Source organism: Phyllobates terribilis, unplaced genomic scaffold (assembly GCF_046119375.1).
Source record: "Phyllobates terribilis strain yellow unplaced genomic scaffold, ASM4611937v1 Scaffold_2__4_contigs__length_985480577, whole genome shotgun sequence".
NCBI classification, from domain to species: Eukaryota; Metazoa; Chordata; class Amphibia; order Anura; family Dendrobatidae; genus Phyllobates; species Phyllobates terribilis.
In genome coordinates this window covers 104,601,173-104,614,288 of record NW_027362762.1, presented here as the reverse complement: position 1 = coordinate 104,614,288, position 13,116 = coordinate 104,601,173, and the positions used below count along the sequence as shown (strand labels likewise).

The window sequence follows — 13,116 nt, the reverse complement described above, 5'->3', positions numbered from 1 at the left end:
CTAATAAGCAGAACACATCATTGCATCTGAATCTAAACCCAAGAGTGGGAAGACACCTGGCAGAAAGCAGAATTTCAATGCTGGGTATAGTTCAAAGTTTTTTAGCTTGCAATATATGGCGGAGTTTTAGGGGGGGCATGCTCGCTTACTCACATAAGATTGCTTTTTTGCAGTACCACCATATATGAAACTACCTTGGTATAGAATGGAATTGTGGAGAGGGGGAGCGTTAGAGCTGTTCACGCTGGTAACATGGATGAATCCGTTGCTGTGATTAGAAACCAGTGGGTGCCGAACCTGCTGGTGATTGCTGACAGAGAGAAAAAACTAAGGTATTTTCCGGCACAACCAACTGGATAAAAAATATATAAATTTATTGAATCAAATTAAAAGTCCATTAAAAGTTAAAAACCTCAACACCTGACGCGTTTCTGGCATACTAAGGGCATCCTAGAATGACAGAAACGCATCAGGTGTTGAGGTTTTTAAACTTTAATGGACTTTTAATTTGATTCAATAAACTTATATATTTTTTATCCAGTTGGTTCCTTCGTTTTTCCTACCTTGGGATAGGATGGTGCTGGCAATGCATGCTATAACATTAACCCCTTGCATCCAGTTATCAGACATACACTTCATGTGAAAATAAATACTTTATATTTACGATGTAGGCATGCCGCCATACACACTGGAATGTCAGTACAAAAATAAATTAATCTGTAAATGTAGTAAAAAAAAAGAGAATTCTTTTGTACACAGGCTCTTGGCTACGCCACAGCTGACGGAGTCTTTACTTTGGGGGACAACGCCTGTTTGAAACGTCGCTTTAAGTCTTGCATGTTTGGTGACTTTGGTCGGGGGATTATGGAGCCTCGCCTCTTCTCTCCGTTGCTGGTGGATTGGTGCTTGCTGATCTCTTTGCAGAGATGATGGAACACATCACAAACGTCCTGACAGTTTTCACTAGTGGAAATTTCTACAAAGGCGCAGCCCAGTTCGGTGGCGAGCTGGATCCCGGCTTCTGGGGTGACCTGCCTCATGTGGAGAAGGTCCCCTTTATTGGCCACTATGATGATGGGAGTCTTGGTGTCGGAATGGACTTTTCGGATGTGCTGGTGGAGGTGACGGATGAACTCGTAGCTTCTATAGTCTGTGATGGAGTACACCAGGAGGAAGCCTTCTGCTGACTGCACACACCGCAACATTTCCGCCACTTGGCATATGTCATCGTCCATCTGCTCAAAAGTCACAAAACGACTATTATACACAACAGAAACTTATGTCACTAAATATAATATAAATATATTAGAGGCTAGAAAACCTAGAGAAATAAAGACGGGAAAATTTCCAGAAAGGCACAAAATTACCGATAAAGCCTAAATGACGTTTATGGAGCAAATATCATCTTTCTTTACACATCTGACAATTCTGTTACTTCTCTTACACCTGCATTATTCCTCCTTGAAAAGTATCAGCAACCTGGGCATTATACCTTGTCAAAAGGTTATGTCCCTAAAGCTAAGTTCACACTAGGCGTTTTTTCAATGAGTTTTTTATGCAAATTTTCAGCTGCGTTTTACAGTACCAGCAAAGTCTATGAGATTTCAGAAATCTCATGCACACACATTGATTTTTTTGTCATCAGTATTTTGCGCTTTGCATGTTTTTTTTTGCACAATAGAGCATGTCACTTCTTTCACTTGAAAGTAATGGGTGGTGAAAAAACACTGGTATCGGGTTTTGCAACGTTTTTTGCGCCAAAACCTGATGAAATGGAATCAGATTTTTTTTTTTGCACTAAAGTTTATCAGCATGCACAAGAGACAAATGTAGCATGACAAAAACGCAGCAAAAAATGCCCAAAAAAACGCAAGAAAAACCTGCTTTCTTTTCTGAAGCTTCTTTACTGCCAAGAGAGCAGAAAAAAACACTGAAAAAACTTCTAGTGTGAACATAGCCTAACACATTCAGGTGGGAAATTGACAATGTCACATTGTGTCCCAATTGACAAGAGAAATTGTATCATTTATTGATACATTTCCAGGAGGAATAACAGAGAAACAACACAATTTGAAGTTGTAAGAAAAGATACTTTATGGCTGATCAGAACCTGATCTGATTCCACGTCGAATATTTTATGAATGCTAAAATATGAATAATTTAACATTTTACTACTGTACACATATAATATAAAATGTATGTATAATCCCTGATAGTGTGACTGTGCATGCTGACAATATTGTATCAGTCACATTCATATCGACTTATTACTGGTGACTTCTCCTGCATTGAGTCAGGAGAATTAGTGACTCATTTGTGGGGTACGGATGTCATTTTCTAGCATTAGACAGATTGTAGGGGGGCAGGAGATGTAGCAATGTCAAAGGAAATGAGCTTCTGAAAATTAGGCTTTTAATAGTAGTAGTTTCCATCCAGAAACCGTCCGGCGGTAACAAAACTACAACTCCCCCTTGCACCCAGGGTGGACACTGTTGTGTTAGAGAGCAAGAATACTTTAAGGATCTTTACCTTGACATAACCGGGGGTGTCCTGGATCTGCACGGACATATGTTCGCCGTCTACACTCACGAGTCTGGAGTAGAGGTTTCCTGATTAAGAAAACAGAAAATATGTTAAGGATGTCACATCTGGGCAGAATTGATGTTACAGAAGGTTTGTCATAGGAGCAAAACATGGTCCTTCTGTTCCTGACCCCAACATGTCACAAAACAAGTGATGACATCCTACAGGGCAAATGTTAGCAGGATATAAGGGTGATCATACTAAATTAGGGGCTAGTTAATTCCCTCCAGGGGCAAGTTAGATGCTTTAGCATTCAACATACAGAATTCCCATAGATACATTGAGATTTATCAATGCAATGACTTAATTCTGTGTGATTACACTGAGAATTGTGCAATGTGAAGGCCCCCGGGGTGTAATGTTTAGCTTGTGCCGGAAAAAGTGGAATCATTTATTGTTTATATTGTCTACCTGGCTCTTGATATTGTGCAGTCCTGAGACCTCACACCCAAGGGCATGGAGTAGGGTCAGAATTGGTAGCAGGAGATAAAATAAAGTTGTGTCCCCCAAAACAATGTTGTGTCCATTATTCACATAGTGAACTTACCAGTATTTGTCTCATAGTCTCCAATAAATCGTTTTGTCAGGAATCGGACGATCATCGCTGGAAGAAGAATAAAGACTTTTGTTAGTAAAGGACTTTAGGGATGAAGAAAACAAAGCAAGAAGATTTAGTGACTAAAAAAAGGGGGAACAGGGCGGAGAGCTAAACATGTAAGTACACGTAAGGCATTCTAATAATCCAGAGTATTTATAAATCAAAAGGTTACAATTCAGACATAAGGGAGCAATGCAAGTGCCCATGGACGTGCCTGTAACTGATGATCCGGGACCAGTAATGGACAAGATAGTGTAAAATTCAGGGGCTGACTAGGCCACTGTTGTAGCCAAAATGACTATTTAGTGGCCTGAGTATCAGAGGTTTCCTAAACATCAAACTACCCAAAAAGTTAGCTCCACTAAGATCATTGTCTTCCAGAATCTATAAAAAAAAAAAAAAAGTTCTGACCACTTATAAAACTTTATTGACTTGGAAAATGTATTAGAGGTAATAATTACAATCTGATGTCATTTCTTATGTAATATTTGTATTTTGATGTATTATTTTAAGCATTTCACAAATAATAATAATTATTAATAAAAATAGTAATATAATATTAATAATAAAACAACGGAAATTTTAAAATAATAAATATTAAGTAATAATGAAATATTAAGTAGTAATAATAATAAACCATAATAAATAATATGAATTAATAATGAAATAATAATAAACAATAATAAATAATAAGTATTAATAATAATAAACAATAATAATAAGTATTAGTAATAATAAAATAATAGTAATACTAAAATAATAAATAATATGAATTAATAATGAAATACTTAATAATGATAATGATACAAATATTAATACATAATAAGTAATAATAATAAATAATAAAATAATAAATTTAGTAGTACATTTAATAGTGCTATTACATTTTATTGGAGCTTGTGTATATTATTATAATTTTTGTTACAGATGACGGACCTAGTAATTATATTTGGGGTAACGTTCCCTGGTGCGGGGTCTGATTTTGGGTCTGCACATCTGATTTCTTTTCTCTTTTCCCTACTCTGGATCTGTTTCCCAGGTCTGCTGTTGCAGCTCCTATGTCTGAACTGGTCCTATAGTTCCAAAAAAAGGAATAATTGTCACCCCCATAACATCCCCCTGCTGAGCCTTCTGTTGGCTATCAGGTGACAGCTCGGGGCTACCTGATGTCACACTGGCTGCAGACAGAATGCAATATTTCAGTTCTGATAGTTACAATCAGGATCGCTGACAGGTTGAGACAACCCATGAGCGATGCTCGCACTGACCATGTGGTGCCCCCCATCCTCTGCCCCCAGGACACTCACCAGTCTTGCCCACACTGCTTGCCCCCATCACAGCCATTTTAATATCCCGGACAGTGTAGTAGTCCGCAGACTCCGGAATTGGCGCAAGTAAGAAGTTGCTGGACATGGTCGGTAGACGCATGAGAGACGCAGGATAGTGTCCGGTCACACAATGCAGGTCATCCAGAGTCGCTATAAAGCCGCAGTGGGATTTCTGCAGCAGGTCCGGTGTATAGAGGAGCCCGCAGTGTAGCTGGGTCGCTGTGGTCTGCAGGACAATGCGGCTCCTGTGCGTCTCTCTGCGCCTTATATACCGGCTCAGCCCCCAGCAGCCGCCGCTGTGCTGCCAGAAAAGGCGATGAGGGCGGCCGGGGGGACGGCGCACTGCCGGGGGGGGACGGCGCACCGCCGGGATGACGCGCTCTCCGCTGCTGTCATCGCAGCCATAATAACCGGGGAGCCGAGGACAATGCCGCCCTGACCCTGCGCCCCCGGGCGGGGAGTGGGCTGTGAGCCGCGGTCCTGCGTGGTATCGTGTGCCCCCTCCGTGTAGAGGAAGGAAGGGGCTTCTACAGTCCGAGCACAGCAGGAAAGCACAGCTGTCCCCAGTGGGGTCCTCATTCCTGCAGAAGCCGTGTATACTGCATATATACAGAAGTAATGGTCTGTTTCCCTGTGTGCACTGGAGCTTATGGCTGGAAACCCTCCTGCTCCACTATAGTTACCCCATAGGTGCCCATTAGGATACAACCCATATACCGCACCGCAGACCCCCGCCTCAGCCCCCCACTGTGTGCCATATATCCAGTCATGGGGGCCTATAGCTATAGGATAGGTGATAAATGTCTGACCAGCAGCCCCTCATGCATCACTAGAATAGGGGTCTCATGATAAATGTGCTGTGTGACCACCACCGGTCCATTTACTGGCTAGAACAATGGTCGTCATGGATACGTATAACTGCACCATTCACATGGAGACAAGTGACTCCCACACAGTGCCCCGCAGCCTGCCCACCACAGAGGGCGCTATCTACAATGGGCAGAGAATCAGAGCGATGGCTAGAGGAGACGTGGGCGACCTGGGGGAGAGCTGCCACCATGATACACTATGGGCAGGCTGATGAGGCAGTGTGAGGTTCCATGTAATGTTCTAATGGGAAACCTTAAAGGGGTTGTCCTCTTTTAGAAAAATCCCATCCCCCAAGTGCAGTTTGTTTGCTCATCCTTCCCGGATCCAGCACTGAGTCTCCACCGCTGAGTCTCAGGGAGCAGAGCAGCTCTGCAAGGAGTTTGTATGTTCTCCCCGTGTTTGTGTGGGTTTCCTCCGGGTTCTCCGGTTTCCTCCCACACTCCAAAGACTGATAGGGAATGTAGATGGTGAGCCCCAATGGGGACAGTGATGATGTCTGTAAGCGCTGTGGAATTAATGGCGCTATATAAGTGATAAAACCCCCTTCCTTTAAGTCATTCATGTGGATGTGACATGTACCACGCACCTGTTGTACCAATCCAAGGTGGAGCTGTTCCCTAATGTCAGTACCTCTGCCACATTGCAGGCATGGTGGAACATGACAGTGATCACGGTGAGGTCTTGTCTCCAAATACCCCAGATCTCAGTTTGATGGAGACTCTGTATGATGTGCTGGAAACCTGATCCACGGATGGAAAAACCTATTCTGAATCTGAAAGAGGATGATGCTGCGGCAGGACAGGGGTCAGGACTATCATTAGGCTCCAGTCAGCCATCGTGCACATCTTCTTCCACTAAGTGCACAATGGCTGCTCTCTAGACACCCAACAAAGTATAGCAGCCATGGCAGACGTCCTGGTGCTCCTGTGGTGACATGACGACCCCCCACAATATTAGGCAGGTGCTCGTCATGTTAGGGCTGAGCCTTCTATAATTATATATAACTTCTGTTATTATTTTACAATGCAGACTAACAGAGCCGGAGACCAGAAAAAGACCAAGAGATCATTGTGAATGGAGCCTTATACATGAGACACGGTGGATAATAATCCCTCCTCTGCAGGTGACCATCCAGATGACAGCGGAGGCTGGTGATGAATATGACAGGTGACGCTCTGCTCCCGTCTCATACATCTGCATTGCAAGGAAGGACTCCCGGGGTAACCAAACCACTGCAGTGATGGACATTCATTATATCCCCCCTCCCATGGCACATTTTGGTTACATTTCTGCAACTGATTCATTATATTCCATTTCATTGGTCAGTGACAGAGGCCCCTCACACCCGAGCTGCAGGATACAAGCGATTATTTAAAAAAAAAAAAAGTCACATTCAGCCGTGGAAAACCACGGGGACCCACAATGGGTGGGGAGTACTGCCATATACAACCGCCGCTCTCTGGCGGCACACATTATCGCAAGGAGGAAACCATTAAAGACTGGACAAGTCTTTGAAGGCTCTGTTCACACATCAGGTGTTGGCATACCCAATGTCGTGACACTGTAGACACAAGTAATTAGGTGTTTTAACCCTAGAACGCATGACCATAAAAATGGGTATTTTCAAAAAAGAGTTGTTATACCGAAAATGCCTGTAACATAAAAATAAATGAACAACTGGAAATGACAAACAACTATATTCCTGAGGAATACCTAGAGTTTCAAAATTCTAACTAAAGTAATCTTGCAGAAAATAGAAAACAATTAACAGGGCGGGCCTGCGAGGCCCCAGGTATGCGTTCTAGGGTTAACCACCCTTGTTCACAATTGGCATTATTAAAATACTAGCAGCCCGAGTTCCGAAAAAAATAAGTTTCGGAAGCTAGAAAAGTGCGCTCTACATAATAAAAACTAACACAAATTACCCATGTCTATTCACTTTCAGCCTTTTTACATGATAAACAACAAAGTTGTCATAATAAATTAGTAAATGGCATTATGGAAAACAAAAATAAAATTTAGAAGATTACAGAGATGTTCGCCAATTCAAAAAGTGAATTGCCCAGGGCAGAGCGCGGGGAAATCTCTCTGTATGCCTTATCACCTTCTGCTGATGCAGTTAAAATCTCTGCCTCAAGAACATTTCTATTCAATGATGTTACAACTAATCGTGTACCATTGCAGAGTCCTCGTTTTGTATTCAAATTTCTCAACAACATAATAATGCTGCCCACCGTAAGTCTAAGGCCATGTGCCCACGTAGCGTTTTTACGGCTGCGAAAACACTTGGAAAACAGTCTGCCATGCAATGTAAATTCGGATGTGCTGTACACATGATGCGCTAATTTGCGCGCCGAATTCGCAATGCGTGCTGAATTCGCATTGCGTTGCAAAACGCAGCATGACCATTTCTACCGCGATTACGCTGCAAATTCGCGGCCATTGAGGAACATTGAAACGCAGCAAACCCGCAGGTATATGTGGATTTGCTACATTTCAAGTTAAATTCAATGGCCGCGAATCTGCAGCGTAATCGCGGTGCGTGTGGTTCCCGGGATGAAGAAGAGACTACAACTCCTCTTCATCCCGGCTACCACGCGGTGAAAAAAAAGAAATAAAAAAGTTAAAAATGAACAAAACCTGTATATTCACCTCTCCGGCGGCCCCCGGTCTGCTCCCGGCCACGTTCTCTCTCCGCGGTGTACTGTCAGGACCTGTGGTGATGGTCACGCAACCGCTGACGTCGGCGGTCACGTGATGGTCGCGTGACCATCAGCTGACTAAATGACGTCACAGCAGGTCCTGACAGTACACCGCGGGAAGCCAAGGAGAGAGAGGACGCGGCCAGGAGCAGACCGGAGAGGTGAGTATACAGGTTTTTCTTTTATTTTTAACTTTTTAATTCTTTTTTTTTTTTTTTTTAACTATAGATGCTGCATTTAAAGCATCAGTTGTTCACACATTATAAATCCATGCCGGTAGCATGGATTTATATTGTGTGACCAACTTGTCAAGCACTTTCCAAGTGATGCTCAAAATCACTTGGAAAACTGCTTGTGAAAACGCTTCCCTCTGGCAGAGAAAAATGCATGTAAATCTGCATGCGTTTTTTCTGCCAGAGAGAGGCAAAAACGCTCTGCATCAAATCTGCTACGTGGGCACATAGCCTAAGGCAATGACTTGGCATGCCTGATGGGCATAAGCTATGTAAAAATTCAATAGGAAAATGTTCCCTTTCATCGTCATCTACAACAACGGAGTCATCGCTCCAACGCCAGCTGATGTTTTTCTCGGACTCACCTCAACATTAAGCTCTTTACGTAGTAAGAAGATTAAAAGCTCTAGCCGTGCTGCAAATGTGTGATTCTGGTGTGAATTCTTGCCATAGATTTCACCCCGGCAATGTGTAATCTACACAATAATGGTATCAAGGACTACTTCCACATGTTTTATACCATAAACACATAAAGGGGTTCTCTACAGGTAAAGAGAAAACCACTTACTAATGTACATCAGATCTGTGGAGCGGCTTTTTATAGCTGGTGCCTGCTTTGCATTCGGCTGAGTTTATTATTTATATAGCGCCATTGATTCCATGGTGCTGTACATAAGAAGGGGTTACATACAAAATACAGATATATATTACAGAGAACAAACTAACAATGATAGACTGGTAGAGGGAAGAGGACCTTGGGCTTACAGTCTACAGGATGGTGGGGAAGGAGACACTAGGTGGAGGGTTGCAGCGTGGTTATTGCAGGTTGTATGTTTTCTTGAAGAGATGGGTTTTCATGTTCTTCGGTGTTGGTGAGGCGCAGGTCTGGTGTTGGTAAGCAGCAGCTCCAGTGGCGTTGAGGAAGCAGTGGGGTCATCACAGGCTGTAAGATTTCTTGAAGAGATGGGTTTTCGTGTTCTTCGGTGTTGGTGAGGCGCAGGTCTGGTATTCGTAAGCAGCAGCTCCAGTGGTGAGGAAGCAGTGGGGTCATCACAGGCTGTAAGATTTCTTGAAGAGATGGGTTTTCATGTTCCGTCTGAAGGATCTGAATGTGGCGGATAATCGGACGTGTTGGGGCACAGAATTACAGAGGATAGGGGATATTTGGGAGAAGTCTTGGAGGCGATTGGGTGAGGAATGAATAAGTGTGGAGGAGAGAAGGAGGTCTTGGGAGGAACGGAGATTACGTAAGGGATATGTATCGGGAGATTAGTTCAGAGATGTACAGAGGAGAAAGGCCATGTACCCACGTAGCATTTTTGTAGCGTTTTTACCACTGCGAAAACGCTTGTAAAACCGTTTGCCATGCAAAGCAATGTGAATTTGGATGTGCTGTGCACGTGATGCGATAATTAGCACGCCGAATTCGCATTGCGTTGCCAAACGCAGCATGACCGTTTCTACCGCGATTACGCCACAAATTCACGGCCATTGAAAAGCAGCAAACCCGCAGGGATACGTGGATTTGCTGCGTTTCAATTAAATTCAATGGCCACGAATTTGCGGCGTAATCGCGGTGCGTGTGGTACCCAGGATGAAGAGGAGACTACAACTCCTCTTCATCCCGGCTACCACGCGGTGAAAAAAAGAAAAAGTTAAAAAAAAAAACAACTGTATACTCACCTCTCCAGTTTCCTTCCGGCCGCATACTCTCTCCTCGGCGCCTTGCGGTGTACTTGCAGGACCTGCGGTGACATCATTTAGTCAGCTGATGGTCACGCGACCGCTGACGTTAGCGGTTAGGTGATGGTCGTGTGACCATCAGCTGACTAAATGACGTCACCGCAGGTCCTGCAAGTACACCGCGGGACACGAGGAGAGAGGATCGCCACTGGGAGCAGACCAGCGAGGTGAGTATACAGGTTTTTTTTTTTTTACTTTTTAATTCTTTTTTTCCAACTATAGATGCTGCATTTAAAGCATCTAAGTTGGTTACACACTATAAATCCATGCCGGTTGCATGGATTTATATTGTGTGACCAACTTGTCAAGCACTTTTCCAAGTGATGGTCAAAATCGCTTGGAAAAGTGCTTGAAAAAACGCATGCGAAAACGCATGTAAGGCTATGTGCCCACGATGCAGAAAATTTCTGCAGCATTTCTGCATCTCCCTGGCAGAAAAAAACGCATGCAGATTGTGCATGCGTTTTTCCTGCAGAATACATGCGGATCCACATGCGGGTTCACATGCGTTTCCGCATGCAGATTGACAAGCACTTTCCAGGCGATAGCATCACTTGGAAAGTGCTTGACAACTAGGTCACACTGTATAAATCCATGCAAACAGCATGGATTTATACAGTGTGAACCGTAAAAATTAAAACAAATAAAGCTATACTCACCCCCGAGGCCCCGGCGTGGCTGCAGCGCTGCTTCCTGGCTGGTTCCCGGCTGCCGGCATATCGCGAGACAGAGCGGTGAAGGGCCTGCGGTCACATGACTGTGACGTCACCGCAGGTCCTTCAGCGCTGCTGGCATTCAGAGAGAAGACGCCGGACAGGTGAGTATAAACTTTATTTGTTATTTTATTCTTTTTTTACAGGTAGAATGGTACCCAGGTCTGGATGAGAGTCTCCTCTCCTCCAGAACTGGGTACCATCCGCACATAGAGACGCATAGAAGCCGCTTGTACAAATGTACAGTCGCGGTTTCTATGCGTCTCAATGCAAGTCAGTGGCGGGAGTTCCGCTGCGCTTCCGCAAAATTAAATGACATGCTGCGGATTTTTGTACGTAGCATAAACGCTGCGGAAAAATCCGCAGCATGTGCATAGAACATGCGGAATCCCCTTGGGGACCATGGGGTGCGGATTACCTAGCATTTTACAAGCGTTTCCGCTGCGGAAATTCCGCAGCATAAACGCTTGAAAAACGCTACGTGGGCACACAGCCTAAACGCTTCTCTCTGGCAGAAAAAACACAAGTAAATCTGCATGCGTTTTTTTCTGCGAGAGGCAAAAACACACTGCATCAAATCTGCTACATGGCCACATAGCCTTAGTAGTTTGAACTGGATACGCTGTGCAAATCTCTTCACTGGCTCCCAATTGCCAAGGGGGGTAGCAGAGGAGTAGCGAGGAGAGAGATGAACCAGTCGCGCAGCAGAGTTAAGGATGGACTGGAGGGGTGCGAGAGTGTTAGCAGGTAGGCCAAAGAGGAGGATGTTACAGTAGTCGAGGCGGGAGAGGATGAGGGCATACACAAAAAGTTTAGTAGATTGATGGTTGAGTAAAGGATGGATTCTGGAAATATTTTTGAGCTGGAGGCGACAGGAGGTGGCAAGAGTTTGGATGTGGGGTTTGAAGGACAGGGTAGAGTCAAGGGTTACTCCAAAGCATCGGATTTCCGCTAAAGCATGATGTCATTAATTGTGATAGATAGATCAGGTAGGGAAGTTACATGAGATGGAGGAAAGATGAGGAGTTCAGATCTGTCCACATTGAGCTTGAGGAAGTGAGAGGAGGAGGATATGGCCGATAGACACGCTGGGATTCTGGACAGCAGAAAGGCGACGTCTGGGCCAGAGAGGTAGATCTGAGTGTCATCAGCATACATATGGTACTGGAAGCCATGGGACTTTATGAGCTGTCCCAGGCCAAGGGTATAGATGGAGAAGAGTAGGGGTCCTAAGATGGAGCCATGATGGACTCCCAACAGAGAGAGGGTGGGATGAGTAGGTAGTGTGGGAGACACTGAATGTGCAGATGGAAAGGGATGAGGAGATCCAGGAGAGGGCAACGTCTTTGACGCCAAAGCAAGAGAGGATCTGTAGTAGGAGATGGTGGTCAACTGTGTCGAAGGGAGAGGACAGGTCTAGAAGGAGGAGTATAGAGAATGGTCTGTTAGCTTTGGCTGGGAGTCATTAGTAATTTTGGTCAGGGCCGTTCCGGTGCAATGGTGGGGCGGAAGCCAGATTGTCGGTTGTTGAAGATCGAGTTAGATGAGAGATGGGAGGAAAGTTCAGCGTGAACATGATGCTCGAGTTTGGAGGCAAATATGAACAGCGACATGGAGCGATAGCTGGACAAAGCGGTTGGGTCGAGGGATGGCTTTTTGAGGAGGAGCGCGATTGTGGCATGTTTGAAAGCAGAGGGGTAGGTACCAGAAGTTAGCGATAGGTTGAAGAGATGGGTTAGGGATGGGATGAGGGTGAGGTTGGGGACGAGGTGGGATATGATGGGGTCAAGTGTGCAAGTGGTGAGGTGTAATTTGGAGAGGAGTAAGCTCTCCTTCAGTGATGTTGGAGAGGGGTGTTATGGAGGGGGGGCAATGGTCTGGTATACAAAGGGGTTGTGGTGGTCAGACAAAGACTTGCCTTGTTTGCCACACTTCAAAAACAGCGAAGAAAAAGTCCTCAGCAGAGATGAGGGAGGTCGGACGGGACAGTGGAGGGCAGAGTTAAAAGTGTTGAATAACTGGGGTTGTAGGATAAGGAAGATACCAGTGTTGTGAAGTAGGCCTGTTTAACAGAGGCGAGGGCTGATCTGAATGCAGTGAAGTCATCTTGCGAATGTTTTATTCCAACACCGCTCTGCAACCCTGGACGCTTGCCAAAGCTTGAAAAGTATTGCAAATTAGATCAACCAAGTAAAAGTAAACATGAAGCTGCCAATTTCTTCCCTTTTTATAGTGCATCAATGTAATGTCAGACGATCCTTAAAACAGCCCCCGTCCCAGACAGTCTCCCTACCTAGGCAGCTGGCACCCTACTCTTGCTCCCCATTACTGCCAATCCCACCCTAG

At 44.6% G+C, this 13,116-nt stretch overlaps 1 protein-coding gene across 1 annotated transcript; it reads right to left on the bottom strand.

Moving 5' to 3' along the window:
* Positions 1 to 640: 640 nt before the first annotated feature.
* On the bottom strand, positions 641 to 4,929 carry RASL11A (RAS like family 11 member A). Its single transcript, XM_073669813.1, is given in 6 exon segments — positions 641 to 1,235; positions 2,530 to 2,609; positions 3,131 to 3,187; positions 4,489 to 4,663; positions 4,665 to 4,793; positions 4,795 to 4,929. Coding segments are annotated over 6 exon segments (1,029 nt in total). The 5' UTR covers positions 4,915 to 4,929; the 3' UTR covers positions 641 to 767.
* Between the last annotated feature and the right edge of the window lie 8,187 nt (positions 4,930 to 13,116).